Source organism: Mastigoproctus giganteus, chromosome 11 (assembly GCF_048544385.1).
Source record: "Mastigoproctus giganteus isolate SK-2022 chromosome 11, ASM4854438v1, whole genome shotgun sequence".
In the NCBI taxonomy this organism is placed as follows: Eukaryota; Metazoa; Arthropoda; class Arachnida; order Uropygi; family Thelyphonidae; genus Mastigoproctus; species Mastigoproctus giganteus.
This window is the reverse complement of record NC_143585.1, coordinates 145,882,418-145,906,496: the sequence shown is the minus strand read 5'-3', so window position 1 is coordinate 145,906,496 and position 24,079 is coordinate 145,882,418. Positions and strand designations below refer to the sequence as shown.

Sequence of the window (24,079 nt, the reverse complement as noted above, 5' to 3'; positions counted from 1 at the left end):
TCAATGATATATAGAAATATTGCTAGCAGTGACAGGGGAAGTGATTATCCCATTATACAAGTCAATGGTCAGGCTACACCCCAGAGTACTGTGTACAGGTCTGGAAGCCTTATTTTAGGAAGGATGTAGTGTTGCTAGAATGAGTACAAAGAAGAGCAACAAGATCGGTGAGGGGGGAACAAAGGGGTGCTCTTACCAAGAAAGGCTTAAGTTCTGCAAATTGCAGTGCCTGGAGAGTAGGCACCTGTGAGGTGATCTGATTAAGGCAAATAAGTCTCAGAATGGATTGAGCAAGCTGAATGCTGATGGGATTCTTCCTCTTGTTCAGATTAAGTGGCAAATTGAGGAAAGACAGTTGTATAATAGATGTGCGGAAGTTTGCCTTTAGCCAGTGGGTAGTTGATTGGTGGAACAGACTTCCATCTTTTAATTAATTTATTTTTTTTGGCTGATGCTTCATAAGCTTGATTTCTTGCATCATATGCCTCTACTAATGCTAACCTCTGGTATAATTTTATTTCGACTCAATAAATAATGCAGAGTCAAGTGTATAATTTTTTAAAATTTCTGACAAGCTTCGATAACTATCAACTAGGACATCAATGATCTTTTTCAATTTTAACTCAATCATATCTCTGGAGTAGCTTATCGAAATAGCTTATCCACTGGATCAAAGCTGAACTATATACATAAAGAAATAAGACCATCTGAAATTATTTTAAATATGGGCCACACCTAGCAACTGCTTGGGTACTATTTACCATAGTGAAATGGTAAATGACAAAAAATAAAAAAATTACAATAATTTTTTTATTTTTTGGTTCCAAAATGAAAAAAATGACAAGTAGTATCTATTCTATAAATTGTACTTGGAATGAATCATGGCAAACAAAATTTAATAACTACTGAGGAGCATGTGTGGCTTACAAATATACATCAAGATTGAATGAATTTTAAACCTAATGTAAGAATGTAACGTTATATTTAATAAAAGGAAAAGAAATGCCAGTTTATGAAAAAATCATTATAATAGTAAATAAAGCAATAAAATTCTTTTTTTTTTTTCTTTTTCAGTTCAAACATTACAAGTTTTAACGGCATATATATTTTGCACAATACTGTAACTTGTTTTTAAGACAGGTAAATTGTACATATGTAAGGAATTAGTAATTTTTCCTATATATATATAAAAGAAACAGCACACAATAAATCTTAAATATGTTTCAGATTCAGAAGTGCTGTAATAGATAAACTAGCTGAGCCGATTAAAATTCAACTTAGAACATTTAGATTTTCTTTGTTTCATATTGTACAATTCTGGCAACATGGTTATTCAATAATTTGGAAACAAAACTATTTAAAAATTTCTAAACATACAATAATTGAAAATTTATAAGCATTTAACATACTTTACAGAATTAATACAAAATTAGTAAACTTTCCAGAAGAAAAAGGTAAATTTTTTATTATATTAAGGTGGGTACTTAGTTATTTATTTTATCTTTATCCCCACACCTGGCCTGATGCACCTTTCCTATAAGCAGTATATCCTTTTATTTTTTCTCTCTCATGGCAAAACTCGATGCTATCACTTGTAAGTTGGAGAAATGTATTTGGAAACTAAAGCATCTTTCATGAAATGGGCAATCAACAAACAACAGAGCTACTCCTCAGCAGCATTTCTTTAATTCCTCTACTGCAGAAAATATGTATTTCAGTCATCAAAGTTTTGTGAAAGAAGAAAATTGGCTGCAAGATTTTCATTTTTGTCACATGCAAAATATGCTTGAATAACAAGATATTCTGGGAAGCCTAAAGCTTTCAGCTAGAAAATAAAATTAAAAAAAAAAAAAAAGATTAAAACACACACATATATATATACATATATATATACACACACAGGTTGCTTATATTTTTAAAACACGAGAGTTGTACAATGATTTCGTAGGGAAAAATAAATAAAATAAACAAAGTTGTCATAAAATTGTGTTGGCTAGTGTAATTTGCTTTTTTATGAAAATGACCACAGTGTTATTACAGCTTTATGCGGTTTTCAAGCTCACAAACATGTAACACAAGCTCCATATTCAAGATAAAACCTTCATCAACATGATTATGAAATTTGAATTATGTACATTGGAAATCTTGCAACAGCATTTCTAGTGTAGGTGAATCTTGAATTGTTGAATTCTGTGGAGTACTGTTAGGATGGTCTGTGTTTATGTGCATCAATATCCCTAAAAATCACAAGGTGCATTCAAATCCTATTTTCGAGAAGTCTAAACACGCAGCCTTTGACCCATGGGTGCTGAATGCATCTTGGCTGGCAAATCTGTTTCTGAACGGATGAAGCACATTTTTAGCTGAGTGAGGCACTGAACACTGTCTCACTCAATGAAAGATCTCATTAGGCTTTCACATCAGTTTCAGAAGGTCCTCTTCCATTATGCAGAGGTGACTGTGCAATATGGTAACTTAATACTTTATTTATAGGACACTTAAAAGCCAGGTCTGCTGACATTGGGTTTCAGCTGAGGTCAGGGCAAACAATGTTCTTGTCTACTTACAGTTATAGATCAATGAGGGGATCTATGGAACAATTTTGATTTACTGTAATAGTGGCAATTTCTGTAATTGTATGTTATTATTAAAAAAACCCCACAGTAATCTGTACAATATTGGAACTATTGTCACCCCAATAAACAAAACCATTAAATTTTATATGACCGCTTAACAGATTATTTCTATCAGGCATCATTTCACAGTTCCATTCTTTTGGAAACAACTGTGTAATCCCTGTATACACAGACACACACATATAAGGTGTGACCAAACAAGTTTAGTGGTTCACCTAGACTAGCAACACACAAATCTCCCATTTATCTGCACTCAGTTTGAATTAACGTGCACGCACGCGCATACACACACACTGAACTGAAGGTGATTGATATGTTTTACAGCAGTTTAAAATGAACAATTTTAATGATCAGAAAATTTTCATCACATTTTGTTTCAAATTATGGAAAGTGGCACAGAAACACGATATATGTTAAAAATACTTTTCAGAGAAGATGCCATGAATTTTAAATAGTCACAAAGTACAAGTTAGTACGCAGCAAACTAAAATAGATAAAAACAACATCGTTTTAGTTTTATCTCATATTGTGAATACCTTCACAATGAGTTGCCATGATATTGCACTATTTCGAATAAGTAACGCTTCACCCATGGAGAAGACTACTGTTACTTTTTTTCAGTGGCTACCACCACCCAGATGGTGCTGTCTGGGTGGTGGTATCCACCCAGACTGTGCAACTAAAATGATGCTGTTTTTAGCTATTTTAGAGTTTGTTGCGCACATGTTAGTACATTAGCTGCTATTGCACAAATTTGTACGTTGTCAAATTTTTAACCAGCCCGAAGCTTAAGCCCTAAAAGCATTTTAGCATATTCACAAAGTTTAAAGAGGGACACGTGTATGTCAGAGATGATCCTAGCTTGGCTGCCGCTCTACTTCAAAAACCAATGATTTAATTATCTACAAAGTGTTAGTGATACTGCTTATCAATTAACTTAACACAAAACTTGGTACTGCAATGCATTTCAGTGAACTTTGTGCCTTGCATCCTCACTCATTATTGCAGAGCAGCATGTTCTTGCACATTAGGATCTTTGTCAGTGTGCTGCTGCTGACCCACACTTTGTTGCTTTAATCACTACTGGTTACGAATTGTTAAGTGTTTGGCTATGATGTGGAAACAAAGGCCCACTCCTTTCGGTGGAATATTGTCTGAAATCCAAGTATACAATGTCAAAATTATTTTAACATCCAGTTCTTTACTGCCAGATTGGTCAAACAAGATCACCCATTAACACGTTTGCTGCCACCTAAATTTGAGAGAACCAATTCAGTGTGCTGTAATTTTTGGAACGTTGCAAAAATCCCCATCATTCCAAAAATTCACAAAGAAAGATTGAAAATTAAGTTTGGAATTCATGCTAGAAGCAAACTCTTACTTTTGTGCTCAGCTGTAAATCAGAACAAACTGTAAAATTTCATAAAAAGTTTATTCATGTACATAAATTAAAATGCACACAACTAATAAAACTGTGTGCAAATCTATAAACACAAGCCAAATATTGCTGCAAATGGTTCACTCGGTGTGTTAATACTGAGTATTTATTAATTCCACATGCCTTTACATCTATGGCACTTGCTGGCTGATCGCTTAAGAATGACTGCACATATGGCCTGACATAGCAGAGTGGTCAGGAGTGCGAAGTAGCCACACCCTCTTTGAGTGGATTGGGGTTCAAGCCCGTGACTGCTAAATACAATTAACATTTGTATCGACTGATTTTTTTGTAAACTTCACCGACTTGGCGGTCGTGCCAGAGTATAAACAAGAACATTTCTGAAATTATTAACCCCTGGCTTAGTGCCGTGAAGGTTTGTAAAGTTAGGGTACCTGTGGGTACCTATGAACCTTACAATAAAAATCATATTTATATGCATTGCTGCAGATCACTTATAGCAAGGTGTGTAGAGGCAGCAAACAAACCCATGCTGTGACTATAATATAACAACATTCATGTCTAGAAGGTCCTGTATTACTTCTTTAACCAGTGACTCCAATATTTTTCCTGGAAAAGAAGTTAAACTAAGAACATAAAATCTAAGGAAGTGTGTCCAATTGATGTTGGTCGACAATGCAATGTTGGGTCTGTTTGCTGTGACATAAGCACAGGGAAAGGAAGAATGAGAGTAGGTGTGTGTTATAGGCCTAATGAATCTGATGAGTATAATGAGCAATTGTGCAAAGAAATAGCGTGGGCCAGTAAATCAGAATGTCTTATAATGGGGGATTTTAAATTCCCAGAGATTGACTGGAATTTGTGGTTGGTCACTTGCATGCTAGCAAGACTTTTGTGGATTTATTGGAGGATTGTTTTCTTCAGCAACATGTTCGAGAGACAACCAGAGGGAGTAATACCCTTGATCTGATAATCAGCAGTGATTATTCATGCTTTAAGAATTTGCATAAAAAGGAACCACTAGGTGACAGTGATCACAATGTACTGATGTAGGATTTACTTAAAGATGTAACTACCATCAAGGGTAAAGAGAAGATTTTTTGCTTTCGTAAAGGTGACTACGGTGGGACCAACTGCAAATTCAAAATGGAAAGAATTCAAAGAATTAATTTTGGAAGCTACTAGGCTTTTCATACCAACTAAGGAATACCGTTCAAGATTTAGGCCTAAATGGATGTCAGATGAATTAGTTAGACATGTTTGTTTATTGTTATTTGGTTTTTAGGAGCATTAGCAACTAAGGCCATATTGCTCCGGGATATGCAGTGGTAACGGGCTCGAACCCCGGTCTAATCAAGAAGCGTATGCTACGTACGCACTGCTGCTCCTTCCCACCTGGCTACGGAGGCACAGTTAGACATGTAGCAGAGAAGAAAAATGCATGGGATACATATAAATTAACAGGTGACACAAAAGCCTATGATAGATATAAACTGGTCTGTAACCAAGTCACAAAGGCAGATTACGAGAAATCTTTAGCAAAGGATGCAAAGAAAAACAGCAAAGAGTCTTTACTTATATAAACTCCAGAAGGAAGGGGATGAATCAGATTGGACCACTTAACATAGATGGGTTGACTATTGATGATCATGCTCAGGTAGCTGATAAACTGAATGAGTATTTTGAATCTACATTCACACATGAAAAAGCTAAGTGATTTTGTAATAACTGAAAGCAAGGTGGAGGAGAAATTGTTGAAGTTAAACATAAAAAAGGCATCTGGGGTGGATGGGATCTATCCAGTTATATTAAAGGAGGCAGCAAAGGAAGTAAGCAAACTTTTAGCCATAATTATGAGAGCTTCCTTGGACTCAGGGGAGGTACCCATGGACTGGAGATGTGACCCCAATCCACAAAAGAGGATCAAAAGGGAGACACAGGTAATTACAAACCTGTTAGTTAAACTTCCAGGGAAATTAATGGAGGCATTGGTTAAAGAAGTACTGCAGGATCATCTAGACAAGACTTCAGTTATAGCTCAGACACAGCATGGGTTTGTTAAGGGGAAGTCTTGTCTGACCAATTTAATTAGATACTATGATGTAGTCACAAAGGAACTGGGTGCAAAGAATAATTTTGATATCATATATTTGGATCTTACAAAGGCTTTTGATACTGTTGCACATGGAAGACTGCTGCACAAATTGGGGCATTGGAGGCAAATTGCTGCTATGGATAAAGGGATGGTTGAGGGGGAGACGACAGAGTGGTAATCAATGGACATTGCTCATCGAGGACTAATGTTATTAGTGGAGTCCCTCAGGGTTCAGTGTTGGATCCATTGCTGTTTTCTGTACAGTAAACCCCCGCTATTCGCGGTATCTGTATTCGCGGTTTCGCGATCGCCGATTTAATATAAAATGAAACCTAAAAAAATGTGAATTTTAAAACGCAGTGAATATTTTCCGCCATAAAAAACATGGGCGTGGCTAAATTTATCTTTCCCGGTCAAAACAGCGCTCAGTGGGTGGGGGGAGAGGGGTGAAAAAATTGCGAGCGTGGATGTTTCTCGCTAATCCTTGTTCAGTATGTGTTAGTCATGGAAGGTTTCGTCGTTTGATTTTAATTTATATGTTTATAAATTGAATAAATTTATCAATTTATAAATTGATATGCTTATAAAAATGATAACTCTACCATTTTGCAGTGTAAAACAGACTTTTTCGAGTGCGTTAACGGAAGAAAGTGACTTTATTGTAGTCAAGTTCTTTCTAAACCCTACAAAAATATGGCTACGAATAAAAAGAGAAATGTGAAAATATCAAAGAAGGTGATGACAATAGCGAATAAAATTGAGTTATTAGACGAAATTTCTAATGGTGAAAGTGTCTCCTCAGTGGCAAAACATTATAAAATCAATGAGTCAACAGTACGATCAATCAAGAAATTGGAAGAAAAAATCTGCCGTAGTGTCCGTGAAACCGCGCTAATTGCTTCAAAAATTTGCTCTGTAACTCGCGATGTTAAATTAAAAAAAAATGGAAAAGCTTTTAATCTGTGGATAGAAGACCGAATTCAAAATAAAATTCTGTTAAGTTCACTCATCATTCGTGAAAAGGCAAAACTTCTTTATCAACACTTTAGCGAAACTGGTGATAGCACTGGCGGGATGTTTTTTTTTGCTAGCAAAGGCGCTGATTTGAAAGATTTGTTTGAAATTTCTAATAACTATTACATTTAATATTAAATTGTTTCTTATTTTCATTTCGATGCCATATGCTTGCTTTTCACTATGTACTGTCATGTACAGTCATATTATGAAGGTACATATAATACATACATACACAAAATTTTAGACTAGTTTTTCTTATATATTTTATACTTTGGAATGGAACCCCTTTATTACTATGGGAGCCATAACTCAGTATTCGCGACATTTCTCAGGAACGTAACCCCCACGAATAGCAAGGGTTTACTGTATTTATAAATGATATTGATGATGGTATATCAAGCTTATTGATGTCCAAGTTTGCAGATGATACAATGGTTGGCAGGGTTGTTAAGGACACTATTGACAGTATGCTGCTGCAACAGGATCTGGAAAGATTGAGCAGATGGGCTGAGAGGTGGCAAATGAAGTTTAACATTGACAAATGTAAAGTACTACATATGGGAAACAGTAACCCCAGAGTAACGTATCAACTCTGTGGTACTACACTGACAGTGGTAGAGAATGAAACCTGGGGGTAATTGTGCAGGCAGATATGAAGTTTTCTGAGCAGTGCAGATGGGCTGCAAGAGTAGCTCATGTGTCTTGTCAATGATATAAAGGAATTTTTCTAGCAGGGATAAGGTGATTATTCCCTTGTATAAGGCAATGGTCAGGCCACACCTTGAGTACTGTATACAGGTCTGGAGGCCTCATTTCAAGATGTAGAGCTGCTGGAATGAGTATAGAGAAGGGCAACAAGATTAGAGAATGGAACAAAGGGTTGCTCTTACGAAGAAAGGCTTAAGTTTTGCAAATTACAGTTTCTGGAGACTAGGCAGTGACGAGGTGATCTGATAGAGTTGTATAAAGCCTTGAATGGTTTCAGCATGCTCAGTGCTGATGGGATTCTTCCTCTTGCTCAGAATAATCACCTAAGAGGGCATAAATTCAAATTTGAAGAAAGACAGATGTAGGATAGATGTGCGGAAGTTTGCCTTTAGCCGACGGGTGGTTGATTGCTGGAAAAACTTCTATCTGTCGTAGAAGTTGATAGCTTAAACAGATTCAAGGCAGAATGAGACAAACATTTGGAGTGAGTGGATGGGTGAAATGAGAAGGGTGTGTGTGTGTGTGTGTTTATATATTTATTTTTTTTGGCTGATGCTATATAAGCTTTCTTTCTTGCATCATGTGCCCTTGCTAATGCTAATATTCATGTCACCCTCTTGATCCCCCATTGTGAATAGGGGTTACGTCTGCGCATCTCCAGTCCACAGGGATATCCCTTAATCCAAAGGTTTGCTGTCTTCTTCAATATAAATGGATAGCTCCTGTCCACAGCTTGTACCTTTTTATATATTTATCTTCAACAATTTCTCTTCATTTTCCCACTCGGTTATCACAAAATTATTTAGCTCACCATTACAATTTTATAAACTTCAGGCATCCCATCCCTAAAAGTTCATCCTGTGTGAATGTAGATACAAAATGTTATTCAGTCTATCAGCAACCTAGGCAGGATCATCAATACAGGAATACCTCGTATAGCGCGGTTAATTCGTGCCAAAAAAATACTGCGCTATGTGAAACTGCGCTGATCGATGCATTATTAGTATGTATTTTAATATAATGCGTTCCGACAATTTGATTATATGGGTTGAGTTGCAAAAATATATAGCTGTTTGTTTACTATAAATTGATGCACACAAAGTTGTTGCAAAAAAAGAAACTAAAACAATAAAAATGAAAAATACCTGATCAGCTTAGTTTGCACAGTTTTTTTCTTCTTTTTGTCTATGCATCTTTTTATAACATCGAATGTCATTTTGCAACACCTGCCTTACTTTCATACCTCGTTCAATGTTTGGATCTAGAAGAACACTTTCCGCCATTACATTTCTTCTTTCCACTCATATTTGCATATAAAAGGTGTAACGTTTTTAAAAATAATCTTTAATAAAAATTATACAGCAAAAAATATTTGTACAGCTTACGCACAAGCAACGACCTCACCGCTCAGAATCTAGAGTGTTTACTAATGTATGAATACTAGCAGAGTCCATATATAATGGGAGTTTCGACAACAGTCAGAATGGCCTTGAATCCATAATGCATTGGCCTATGTGCTGGCATGTAGTCCTATCATAATACATACATACATATCAAATGTATTGGTGCGTAACACAGTTAATTTTTTTTCCATTTGTAAACTGCGCTATAGCGAAACCTGTGCTGTTCGAAACCGCACTATGCGAGGTATTCCTGTAGTTAAACCATTAACGCTAGTGGACCAATGTGATTAATGCCATTCCTCCTAGTACTCACCTAAGTAAAGTAGTCTGCTACTTTTGCCAGAGATTTCTCATAATCTTTCCAACTTCTTTTGTGACTCAATTGCAGACTATTTATTATTAATATTATTATTATTAGCATATGGTGCAAGGAAGCCTAAGGCTTATGCTGCACCAGCTAAAAAAAAAAAAAAAAAAAAAATTCTGAATTACCCTGCTGTTTGTGAGAGAGACAGAGAGAGGGAATCACCAAGAAAGAGAAGAATGATGATATCCAGCTAGTTTATATTTACTGAGGGCTTCTGTATTACCTTATAATTTTTACTCTCTGTCATGAGTCATATCAGTAAATCTGACATAGATTTAGGCTAAGCCTAGTAGCTTTTCCAACTATTTCCCTGACTGCTTTCAATTTAGAATTTGCTGCTGGTAACATCAACAGTTGCACCTGGTAACATCAACACTGCACAGAATTTAAAAATTGTCTCAGATGACTGTAGTCATCTGAGACAGTTTAACCCCTCCTCACCTGCCCCATCTGTACACACTGTGTACCCCATATTCAAATTTTGCATCCCTTTTTTTTTCCTGAGTGACACCACATCTTCAATATCTCCACAGTATCTGCTTTTGATGACTTGACCAGTACGTCAAATTTATTTACTGTACTCTCTTAGCAGTATACATGAAAGTATATGTGGACCTGTTTTTACTCTTAGTAACCCTAATGCAGCCTATGAATTTGCTTTCCCTGAGGATCCCCAGCAAGCCCTGAAATCCCTGACACATTGCTTTCCATGCTGCTCCATATTCTAAGAGAAGGTGCAAGAATCAGTGACAGTTCTTCCTGTGGCTACTGTTAATCAATTAGTCTCTGTACTCCCATGTAGCAGTTTTCTGACTCATCTAACACTGTCTCAATAGCATTAGCAAGTATTCTTGCACCCCTTCTATCTAAGTGTATTTCATCTCTGTAAAAATAGTCTCTCCTGTTAATAAGCACACACCATGCTGTGAAAAATTCTACTCTATGACCCTTGAACAGTCTCTCCAGGCCTGAACTGACTGACCACGTTTTCAATGTGTAATCCCTCTTATTGTGCCCGAGAAGAATTGGAAACACAATAAGATTTTAATTTAGATCATAACTTGCAACTTTTTTTCAACACTGCCTTGTACTTGGTAATTAACTCCTCAGATCTCCTACTCTTAATATTGAATACTAAAGTGCACAATGATATCACCTTTTGTACCCTTAAAAGAAAAGCAGGGCAAACAGTGAATCAGGAATACTACAAAACAGTTTTACAGCAGGTGTACATTTTCTATGCCAGAGAAAATGTCTTAAAAAGTGAGCTTTGGGGAATCATCACTTGCATCATGACAATTCCCTTACGTACTTGGTGCTTTTCATTCAAGAAGTTCTTATAAAAACATTGTCACTGTGTTCCCCGTCTGCCATACTCAGTGGATTTAGCTCTCTCTGTTATTTTTTTCTTACCCTTTTGTTTAAGGCACCCTTTGAAATAGGCAAATGAGGGCATGATTCTGTATATACATTGATTACTCTGAAGGAGATCTGCCTGAATGGTTATAAGCTTCTGACATATTAGTCTTCACTTCTATGGAGTTCAGAGTATTCCAAGAAATATCTGAACCTTTTTCCCTGTTCCATCTCTCCTCTGAGGGAGGGAAAAACACATATAGAAATGCAATGGACAGTTGCAATCTTAGCCATGATTTAGGATTAAAAATTTGAAAGTAGCTGGAATTCTGCTCTGGTATAATAGAAGATAGTACACAGTGAGAGACTTTTCAATCAATTTACCCATGGAGAGATTGTGCAGGACATAAGGGGTATTTTTTTTCTCATAGAGTTTGGGACTTTTTTCATTCTTCCAGCATTTTATTTGACAATTTTAATAATCTTATGCTGTATGGAAGTAAAGAACTTTTAACTTTATTATTGCTGTGCTCCCAGCAAGGATAGTCTGTTGTCTGTAATGAACAAGTGATGTTATTTTATAATTCATTCTATAGTCTATTGTTTGTAATGAACAAGTGATGGTGTTATTTGATAATTAGTTCTAGAAAAACAGATCACTAAGTGAATCGGCACTAAGCGAGCGCCATATCACCATAAGATAATATATGTATTTGTGAGTTGTGGGCTAATGAATAAATGGAACAGCTGTCTTTCCCAATGCTAAAATTAATTCTTTATTTTTTATAGTTGTTCTTACAGTTGAACCTGTCGGTCCTAAATTAATGTGCACATGTCCACTTGTCATTGACCGGAATTGATTCACTTCAAAATGTCTAATTTAATTTTCACACTAGTCTTTTTCTTACCTTTGTATTCTTCGTACCACGTCTAGATGTTGTTGCTTTTTCATTCTTTACCATAAGTTAACATATGCAATTGTCAATTGCGGTGTGTGCCATTGGATATTTCCTAATCAATAATGGCACAGCTGTTTTTCCTGCTGCTAAAATTAATTCTTTATTTTTTATAGTTGTTCTTACAGTCCTAAATTATTGGTTGACTGGAATCGATTTGCTTCAAATTGTCTAATTTAATTTTTAAACTCAGTCTTTTCCTTACCTTTGTAGTCTTCGTGCTACATCCAGACGTTGCTTTTCATTTTTATCCACCATTATTAACTTTTCGAAATGTAACTGTGTTGCATTAATTATGATACAATGTTTGTCTTTGTCTTTATCTTTAACCTAGTACAGCAAAAAAAGTTCGAGTACAGCAAAATGTTCGCTGTACTCGCAAAAGAGTACAGCAAAATGTTCGAGTAAACTATCCATTACGGACAATATCTAACACCGCACTGAGTGATAACTAGACTTTGGATAAATGCATATAACGCAAATATTACAATCAATGCTGCATATTCCTTAACTTGATAAGTTTTTCAAATGTTGTTCTAGGAACTATGTAACAAGTCACTGTACTGCAATTAAATTAGCATGGGAGAGAATTTAACTGAGTGTGGGAAAATTTCTCAAGTCTGCGTAGGAAATGTCTTAATTCTGTTTTGCTATTCATTCTCATGCTATTGACTACATTAGAGGAAACATTTTCGTTAAACATGCCAAAAATTCAATCTGTATGCTGGTAAAACAGCGTTACAGTGAGTTGTGACAGTGTTATAGTGAGTTACAGGTTATAATATAAAAACATCACTACAGTGAATCAGCATAAAGCAAACCGCATTATAATGAGGGCCTACTGTACTTATTCACGTGTTTAAAACGACAAGTAGTAGTAGTGGCATGTGATGCAAGAAAGCAAGTGTATAAGCTTATGCAGCATCAGCCAAAAAATAAAAAAAAAAATAACACCATTCCCTCCAAATGCCTGTCCAGTTCCTCCTTAAATTTATTTAACCTGTGAACTTCCACAACGACAAATGGAAGTTTGTTCCAGCAATTAACAACCCGCTGGCTAAAGGCAAATTTCCGCACATCTATTCTACATCTGTCTTTTCTTAATTTGAATTTATGCCCCCTTAGGTTCGTAATCTGAACAAGTAGAAAGATCCCATCAGAATTCAGCATTCTCAACCCATTCAAGGCCTTATATACCTCAATCAGATCACCGTGCAGGTGCCAAGTCTCCAGCCACTGCAATTTGCAGAACTTAAGCCTCTCTTGGTAAGAGGATCCCTTCATTCCCCTCACCAATCTTGTTGCCCTTCTCTGTACACGCTCAAGTAAATCTACATCCTTCCTAAAATGAGGCCTCCAGACCTGTATGCAGTACTCAAGGCGTGGCCTGACCATTGCCTTATACAGAGGGACAATCACCTCCTTCTCCCTGCTAGCAAAATTCCTATATATCATTGACAAAACCCCATGACCTGCCCTGGCAGCCTGTCTGCATTGCTCAGAAAACTTCATATCTGACTGCACAATTACTCCCAGGTCTTTTTCATTTTCTACCACCTTAAGTGTAGTACCACACAGTTGGTACGTTTCTCGGGGTTACTTCTACCCATATGCAGTACTTTGCATTTGTCAAGGTTAAACTTCAGTTGCCACTTCTTAGCCCATCTGCCCAAATTATCTAGATCCTGTTGTAGTAGCATACTGCCATTACTGTCATTAACAACCCTACCAACCTTTGTATCATCTGCAAACTTCGACATTAAGCCTGATATACCTTCATCAATATCATTGATAAATATACAAAACAACAGTGGACCTAACACCGAACCCTGTGGGACTCCACTAATAACATTAGTCCACGAAGAGCAGCACCCATTGATTGACACCCTCTGTCTTCTCCCACTTAACCATCCTTTTATCCATTGTAGCAACTTACCGTTAATACAGTTCTGCTCCAATTTGTACAATAGTCTTCCATGCGCAACAGTGTCAAAAGCTTTCCTGAAATCCAAATATATGATATCAAAATTATTTTTTGCATCCAGTTCCTTTGTAACCACATCATAATATCCTATCAAATTTGTCAGACAAGACTTTCCCTTAACAAACCCATGCTGTGTCTGAATTATTGCTGCAGTCTTGTCCTAGATGATCCTGCAATGCATCTTTAACCAGTGACTCCATTATTTTACCAGGAACAGAAGTTAAACTAACTGGTCTGTAATTACTCGTGTCACCCTTCGATCCCCCTTTGAAAATTGGGGATACATTTGCACATCTCCAGTCCGTGGGAACCTCCCCTGAATCCAAGGATGCTCTCATAATTATGGCTAAGGGTTTGCTTAGTTGCTTTGCCGCCTCCTTTAATATAACTGGATACATCCCATCCACCCCCAGGTGCTTTTCTTATGTTTAACTTCAACAATTTCTCCTCCACTTTGCTTTCAGTTACTACAAAATCATTAAGTATCCTGCTACAATTTGATAACCTTCTGCCATTTTCAAACCTTAATAATTCCTCATGTGTGAATGTAGATGCAAAATACTCATTCAGTTTGTTTGCTATCTGAGAAGGATCATGAACAGTCGAACCATCGATGTCAAGTGGACCAATCAGATTCATCCCCTTCCTTTCAGAGTTTATATAAGTAAAGAAATCCTTGCTGTTTTTCTTAGCATCTTTTGCCAAGGATTTCTCGTAATCTGCCTTCGCCTACCTAACCTCCTTTGTGACCTGATTACAGACTAGCTTATATCTGCCATAGGCTTCTGAGTCGCTTAATAATTTATATGCATCCCATGCATTTTTCTTCTTTGTTATGAGTCTCATTAGTTCATTAGATAACCATTTAGGCCTGAACCTCGAACAATATTTCTTAATAGGTATGAAACTTTTAGTAGCATCAACGATTAATTCCTCGAATGCTTCCCATTTAGAATTTACTGTTGGTAACATCGTCAGTTGATCCCACTGTACAGAATTTAAAAACTGTCGGAGACCACTGTACTCACCTTTACGGAAGCAAAAACCCTTTCCTTTACCCCTGATGGTAATTAAATCTTTAAGTAAATTCCACATCAGTACACTGTGATCGCCGCCACTTAGTGGTTCCTTTATCTGCAAATTCTTAATACATGAATGAACACTGCTGATAACCAGATCAAGAGTATTACTTTCTCTGGTTGCCTCTCGAACATGCTGCTGCAGAAAACAATCATCCAATAAATCCACAAAAGTCTGACTAGTGTGTGAGTGACCAACCCACAAGTTCCAGTCAATATCTGGGAAGTTAAAATCCCCCATTATAAGACATTCCGATTTACTAGCCCACTATTTCTCTGTACAATTGTTCATTGTACTCATTCGAGTCATTAGGCCTATAACACACTCCTACTCTTATTTTTGCTTTCGGAGTGCTTATGTCACACCAAACTGACTCAACAGTGCACTGTTCATCTATATCAACTGGATGCACTGCTTTTGATTTTATGTTTTTCTTAATTAACAGCATAACACCTCCTCCCTTTCTATCCTGTCTATCCTTTCTGTACACATTGCACTCCTCAAATTCCAGTTCAGCATTCCTTATATCTGTGTGACACCACATCTCTGCTATCCCAACAATATCCACCTTTGATGTCTTGACCAACACTTCAAATTCATCAAATTTATTTACTCTACTTCTAGCATTGGTATACATGCAAGCATACATGCTCCTACTCTTATTCCTAGCTATAAGATTGGATAAGTAATACATATCCAATCTCAAAGTAACAAAATCACAAGTTGTGAGAGCATTATATCATGCTAACATAATAACTGCATGAGAGTGCAACATTGTGATCCTCATCCTCATGCAGTTATCATGTGGATATGTGGGGAGTACTATTAAGTGGAAAGATAACCTCCACAAAAGGACAACTGATTCGTGGAACAGCTGTTTTCCTATTTAATGGGCAATCAAGAGAGACGTTTTGCTTAGAGAAGTTAACCAATGATGTCATTTCTTTTTATTGGAAAGACAGCGCTTGGCATTAACGAACATTTATTTGGGAAGGGAAATGGGTAAATGTTCAATTTTATAAAATGCATTTGTAACAATTTGATGTACCTTGTAAATGATATGCTGAATTTAATTATGGACACATTTCAGAAAAACCTTTCCTTCAGTAAAGAAATCTGAATACTAAATTTGTGGAATGTGTATTAATGTTTCATCTTGTCAGCAAGTTAATGTTTAATGCAAGCTAAAGTTGCAGAACCATTGATGACAAGCGTATTAAGAATAAAAAAAAATTGAAATAATCTTTTATATACATACAAGATACCTCAAACCTAACATAAAGGATTAATAACTCTCAAAGAAATTAAAAAAATAAATAAAAAAATTCTTGATTTCTATTGGTCGTATTTTTATGAAATTTTGTCCATGGGAGTTGAGTTGTTATATGCGAACAAACATGGTGAAGCTAATAAGTACATTATGCATACATGCTAATGTGCCTAAAAAAAGTTTTGTCTCTTAAAAACTGTAATGCATGTCTCCTGTAAAATTGTTAAAACCCATTTGGTCACAAGTGGAGAGAGTGCAAGAATATTTGTTTTCTATAGAAGCAGTGTTATATGGATGGGGAAATTGCTATTCTGGGGAGGAGGATATGTAGACTAATAGTTTAATTTCAGCTGGTAGCTGAAGCAAAATTTATTCTTTCCATGCTCAGTGCTGGATTAAGGTATGGGCTAGCAGGGCCCTTGCCCAGGGTGCCAAAAATGGAAGAATGAACAACGAGGCAAAAAATATATATGCTTAGTATAGGGCACCGAAAAATCATTCTGCTCGGGGTGGGGAAATACCTTTGTCAGGCACTGTCAGTGCTTCTATTTAGAAATTCAGTATCCCAGAAAAGCAAGGTGGGATGAATTACAAAGTTTGATGAGGATCACAACCACTACACTGAGCCCATTGCTTTGCTGCTCTAGCCTGAGGCATGATTTCCATTTAAATTCAATTTAATTTGAGAATACCACTAAACTAATAGTTGCCTAAATGTTTACATCATGTGTATTACACTATACTGTAATTTGTAGAATTTAATTAGTTATAAGGCTTACTGGGAAAAAAACATTTCTTAGCTTAAAATAAAAAAATAAAATGCCAACCTAAATGATTAGAACCTTCAAGCTACTTATTTACCACAATTCCACTACCATGCACTACGCTACTAGTTACGAGATACAATATTTGTGTAAAATCAGCAATACAAAAGCTCTATAATATGAATTCATAACTTATAGAATCTCTAGCTGAACTTAAAAATAAGCTGAAAAACATGACCAGGACTATTAAACTATTTATTGAACAGAATTACGGCTTTGGTATTCCATCAAACCTGAACAATTTTTCTTGCGTAACTGCAGTTCAGTAATTCTGGAATTTTTCAAATTCTTCTAATGTAGTTGGGGAAGAATGTTACGTGGTTGTTTTCCTTTAAGATTATTACTGTTGCTGTTTTCTATTTACACTTTGAATTTGATTTTTTGGTGGTGGTTATTGAGAGCTTCAAAGAATTTTTGTAGATTTTCTGTTCCATGGTTCCAGATAGTTATGATGTCATCGACGTACCTGCTCTAGAATTTTTTTCTGTTTTTTAGTTTTTTTTTCTGTTGGTTTTCCAAGAAAATTTCTTAAAATTTTGCCATAAATAGAAAAGAATAGCAGCCTTCCTTTCCTGGACATCCTGTTCACAAAAAAGCCTTCAGGACTATATATGAGAGTTTACAGGAAGTCCACTGACACTGGAATCATATTAAACTACAAATCCTGCCATCCTTTCTCAACAAAAATCTGTGTGCTCAAGTCCTAAGGGCTTACAGAATTTGTAAAGAAGATAATCTACAACAGGAACTACAAACAATGACCATGCTTCCTTGCCATGAAGAAAGGATTTCTCTACACGTTATCAACATCCTCGAAGAATATTACAACCCCAACCCAGCAGGGACAGAAGGACATCCATATGAATATTTTACATACCTTCAGTCAGCACTAAAATAGCAAAAGAAGCCAGGAAATTTAGTGTCTTCACCTTTTTTAAGAGTTCAGTTTCCATCAAACAAATCTTAAAAAAACAAAAAAACAGCTCAACAACCCCATACAATCCTAGAGTTCCTATCTATAAAATAGACTGTAGGTGTTGGGGTAAAATATATAGGAGAATCATACAGATGTCTAAACTGCAGAATCAAAGAACACAAAAAAGATGTACAATATGGAAAAGTTCTGAAGTCTGATACAGCCTTTCATGCATTTCAATGGTGACACTTGCGCTTTCAACAACATTAGAATCCTTTCTACAGACAGCCAATACAACAGAAGGAAATTCAAAGAAGCCTTCTTCATAAAAATGTTCAGAGCCTCAGCAATCAACAGAAAACGTGAAATCAAATTCAACTAGCAATATTTCCATCTTTTTGATAAGAAAATAGAAGGAGGAATGAAAAAACAGGAAAAGAAAATAGGCCAAATGTCTGGAGGAGTAGAATGCATTAAATTAGGATTGTGCCAAGAACACTTGGCACAGTAATTCAAACTTAATACTTTAGAATCGTATATTTGTAATTGTAATATATTCAAATTTGTAACCATTTCTATTTTCTGTTCCCCCAACAGCATGGTCTGATGACAATGGGTATCGGTAAGATGCGTGAAACGTCACCTTAATGTATAGTAGTTAAGGTGAATAAGTTAATAAACTATATTATTAATTTCACATGGTATATGAATGGTATTAAATATAGCAATAATCTTAACTCCTAATGATTTGGTCTCAGTTTCCAATCATGTCTGAGTGTTTATTGTGGGTTCTGTTCCTATAGTTGCTCTATGAGGGGACTGGACTAATATAGTTGCATATGTCGGTATGTACTACCAAAGAAATTTATACATAGTATAATTTTTTGTAACTGAGAATAAAAAATAAAATAAAAATTCAATGATTAAAAATCATTTCTTAAATTAAGGCAAAAACTCGAATGTTTAAAAAACTCCCCACTAGGGAGAAATTACCCTCTCAATTACTGTTGCTAGTCGTGGGTTCCAAGTAGTGATAGGCACAATCAAACAATTAGTAATGGAGAGATTTCAATAATCAAAATAATCAAATTATCGTTAAGTTAATTTGAAATTCAAAGGATGGAGCTGGACATTACTTTGGAGAATGAGACAGAGATAAAAAAAAAAAACATGCACACATATCCTTGTTCGTGTGTTTTTTTTTTCTCTCTGAAAAGGATTAGATTAGTTGTAAGTGAACAAATTTGAAAGTACATTAAAATTTTTATTTTTACGACAACTTTCAAAATAATGTTATAATCTGATATGTTTCTGTGTGGGAAGGAGGCACTGGATCTGTAGTACTGAGTATTGGAAACAATACTAAAACCTTCTCAGGGACCAGCAGATCATACTCGAAAAATTTGCCATCAATTTTCAGAGTATGAACCGGGGGGGGGGGGGGGGAGGAATTAGCGATTAATATGCTTTTGTCTAAATTCGATATACAATACAAAAGAAGTATAGTAAGTTGAGATTAGTATCATTAAATATCTTCATCATCCCTAGATACTAGAATATATATATATATATAAAATATTAAGGATAATAGAAAATTATAGAAAAAGTAATCAATCAAATAATAATACTTGCAGGGACTTAAGAAAATGCAAAAAAAAAAAAAAAAAAAAAACATTGCTTTTTACCCACAATCCAGATGACTTCAACTGGGGCCAACCACCCAGATTGAAGGCAAAAAGCGACAAGAGGTTCTCTGTTTCTGTAATGATCAATATATGCTAAGTAATTTAAATCTAAACCAAATAAAAACCAATATAGGCCAAATATAATTCAAATGTAGTAAATAGAAAGTTAAGAAATTTTAGAAATATTAGAATCAAAAGTAAGAAAATATAAGTAAAATATAAATGTAAGCATATATTAATCATCGTTGACCCATTTTTTTTTTTTTTTTTTTGCATTTTCTTAAGTCCCTGAAAGTATTATTATTTGATTGATTACTTTTTCTATTATTTTCTGTTATCCTTAATATTTTATATACATTATGGGTGTATTGCATGATTGCTTGCAACTGCATTGACTCATAAATATTAGTTACAGTTACTGTCGTTATAACTATTAACTTTCTTTTTTATCACTAATATAAATATATATAGAGTGTCAGAGCTAATCAACAATTAGCGATTAATATGATTTTGTTTAAATTTAATATACAATACAATACAATACAAAAGAAGTATAGTAAGATGAGATAAGCAGTATTAAATGTCTTCATCATTCCTAGATACTAGAATATATAGTGTTAGAGCTAACCAACAGCTACAAAAATTAAGATAGGCAGATAAGAGATCATCCACAAAATTTAGGGTAGAATGTACTACCAATGAAATTTATACAAAGCATAATTTTTTAACTGATAATAAAAATAAAATAAAAATGCAATGATTAAAAATTTCTTAAATTAAGGCAAAAACCAGAATGTTTAAAAAACTCCCCACTAAGTGAAAATTACCCTCTCAATTGCTTCTTTATCTTGTGGTGTAACCTGAGTAGTAACTTGGGCAAGTCCAGCCTCAAGTGAAGATCCTCCCTGATTGGCACTTCCACGTCCCCCACTAGCTGCCTGGCCTGTAGTTCCTTGATTACTAGTTCCACTTGCAGGTGGTTCATTTAACATTCGGACAAAGGCTTCCTGGTTTTCAGAAATGAGCTCCAATAACTGTGGATTACTCTGTCCAATTTGCTGTAACACTGCATTAAGTAAATGTGGATTTTGCTGTATAACCTGCCTCATTTGCTGGAACTGTGGTTGTGATCGTAAAAAAGCCAGAGGATCTTCTATTTAAAAATAAATAAATAGGCTTTATAAGTTTTCCAAAAATCTAGTTGCTACCTCCATAAATTAAGAGATGGGGTGGATAGGAGAAAGACGGACACAAACAAGATATACATATATAATAAATATTTATTATAACATCCCCCCTCCCCTAACGTTTTCTTTTGTTTCTACTTATATGAAATATATATAATTTATAGAGATGAGACAAAAACTTGCATTTAAAAATTTTCTTAATAAGTCCTGCAACTATGAACTTATCTCACTTTTGCTTAAAGCATGTAAGTGCCTCAAACTTCTGGCACTGAAGTACCAGTGATACTTAGCCTTTGAAGGGTTGAATTTTTATAACAATGGTCCATTAATACTTATTTGCATTGTCATTTTAACTTTGCTGCCAAGTGGACCTCCATTAGTTTACAATTACATTCAAATTGTTGAACTTACATCCACAAGAAACAGTACATACAAACAAACCTGATGCAATGCACCATAGGTTTCCAAGTATTAATTAATTTCAACTCCTTACACTTTGTAAGGGGATTAATTCATACCAGGAATTCATCCTTACATTGCTAAATGATATTTGTGCCTCAAAATGTTGTGCCAGCAATGATATTTCCTCTATCTCATTTCCCTTTTCCAGGGGAGAGTATCAGATATCTTTGTGCACATTTCAATACTGTTTGTATTGTTCCAAAACTTTCCCCTTATACATTTAATCTCCTCTGACCAACAAAGCTTTCTTGCAATTTTGACCTGATGTAGGTATGTGTATCATGCACATGCAACTGTGGATCAAGGTATTTTAATGTGCTAAGGCAGTGGTTCCCAAACTACTGAGATCTACAGACCATTTCAAAAATCAAAAAAAAAGTTTACGGACTCCAAAAAAAAAAAAAAAAGTTTGCAGACCCCTATATATAACATATGAATAAAGCATGTAATATATATATATATATATATATTTCCTGGAACTGGTCAATGGACCCCCCCCCCAGGGGTCCATTGACCAGTAATACACTGTGCTAAGGAAAAATTCCTTAGCACAGTGTATAAAACATGAAAATATATTATGCAAAGTTGATATCTTTCAGTTTTTTCCAAAGCTTCTTAAAAACTGATGCAATACTATCTTACTCTAGGTCAGCAATACTTGAAAAGTACATAATAATTCAATTCCAATCCTTACTTAAGGCAGCCAGAGCAATATGTTCATTGGAGACCCAAAGTAAACAGGGAGATGCTAAAATTTCAGAATTTGCTGTTGCAGAATTTCTGATATATCCTTTAAGTGGTGCATCCTCCTTAGTGAAGCCTGACAGATTCATAATATGACAAAATCTGAGTAGAAGTCTCAGTAAAAGAGCTAAAAATGTGGAAAAAGAAAAGGAGCAAGACCTGATTTCTTACATGGAAGTTTTTTTAAATTGGATTATTTTTAAGCGATATGATATGATATTAGATTATTCTAATGGGAGGGGAGTAAGATATTTTATCTTGATTTGCCATCTTATTATTGGCAGGTACTTGAATTAAAACACAACCATTTAGAATTTTCACATTTACAGTATGCTCAAAACCAAATTTACAGTATATATGAGGGTAGCCTCAGATATCTAGATGGAAATATTTCTATCTTAATTGGCATCCAGAAATAAGATGGTCAATCAAATTGTAAGCACCACCTACTTAGAACTTTGATGTAGAGAGCCCAATCCAGATCAACTTTAGGGTACACATAAAGGTTTCCTAAGGCATCTAAGCGATATTATTATATTATTTCTACCTGATGGAGGGGTAGGGTTTCTATCCCGTGATAGTTTTGGTATCAAGTGCACAGAGTGGTTGTTATGTCCGGTATTACTGTTTGTCGAGGACTCTCTGACTTTCTAGAATTCCTTGTAGGAGTTCTCTGGGAGACCTATTACTGCTAGAATCTTGTATAGGGTTTTTGGCAATATACCGATGGTTGACATGATGATAGCTACTCGTTATTTATGCCACATCTCTTTGATCTCCTGTCTTAGGCTTGTGTACCTCTTGATCTTTTGCTCGTGAGTTTTCTGGAGGTTGCAAGTGTTCAGCACTGCTATGTCAATCAGATAGGTAGACTTTTCCTTCTTGTTGACAAGGGTTACGTCTGGTTTGGTCTGGTCTGGTCTGGTCTGCTGTGCAGGACTGTTTTGTCCATTATTATGTTGCGGTCCCAGTAAAGCTTATGGGTTGGAATTTATAGTATGGTCTGGGGTTCGTATTTGTAATATGCTACACTTTCTTTGGTAAACTTGTATTTCCTTGCTGAGCTTCTGATGTATTATCTTGGCTACAAGTGTACTCTGTCTGGGTGATCACTATATCTGATGTGTTGGATTGTTTCTGAAGCCAGGTGGCATTGTCAACACGTGTCATCTAACACTCGGGGCTCCTTGGTGATGTTGATTACCAGGTCTTGGATGGCGAACACGAATTCTTCAGTCTTGGGGAAGAGTGTTCCAATTGTGAGCCATAGATTGGAAGCCATTTATGTGGTCTTGATGGAAGTCGCTGTAGTGTCTGCCATGGAGTGTCTTCTTTGCTCATCTTTCTAGATTCATTTGTTCCATCAGTGGGAGTGGTCTCCCCGCTTAGGTTGAGTGGGGTATGCCACTTGTCAATCTTCTTTATGGTCTTGTAGAGTGGTACTGTGTTTTTCAGGATGTAATCCTTCAGGTTTGCTATTGCTCTCTCTTCTGTTGCTCGGCAAGGTCTACCACAACCTTTCCTCCTCCTTTCTGCACTGTGCCCAGTCTCTCCACGACCAATTTCAGGTGGTGTTGGCAGTTTAGTCCCACGTTTAGTCTCTAGAGCTAAGTTCTGGTCAACCCTTCCCTATCTCTTCCATTATGCAGTATGATTGATGACTTTTGAGGTTATGATGAACATTGTGGCGAGATCCAATATTCCTTACATTTCGAGGGTACAGCTCTAAAACGGTGTTCACAGGCTGGCCGCTAGTTAGTACACTGGACCGAATTGGTAACTCTTTGGCGGCTTCTGGATCAGATAGTATATAATCTTGCTACCTCTACTCTGCCAGATAGTGACTGGAGGGAGTCCAAGTAGTGTGTATGGGGGCGTTGTCGAGGCCACGTTATGTCAAGGATCTGGGTATATTCTTACCATGTGTACGCCATAACCTAAACATGACAACACAGATGTGGATAATGGTATAGCAGATTTAAGGTTTGTA

General features: G+C 35.9%; 1 protein-coding gene across 7 annotated transcripts in view; it reads right to left on the bottom strand.

Moving 5' to 3' along the window:
- Window positions 1-1,271: 1,271 nt before the first annotated feature.
- LOC150078499 (lysine-specific demethylase RAD23A-like) overlaps window positions 1,272-24,079 on the bottom strand; it is a 280,618-nt gene continuing 257,810 nt past the window's right edge. For all 7 annotated transcript variants that reach the window (XM_090385146.1, XM_090385152.1, XM_090385149.1 and 4 more), the window contains 2 exons: window positions 20,524-20,849; window positions 1,272-1,825 (listed from right to left, as the gene is read on the bottom strand). In XM_090385146.1, coding sequence (XP_090241272.1) covers window positions 1,715-1,825; window positions 20,524-20,849 — 437 coding nt within the window. In that variant the 3' untranslated portion in view covers window positions 1,272-1,714. The remainder of the gene's footprint in view (window positions 1,826-20,523; window positions 20,850-24,079) is intronic.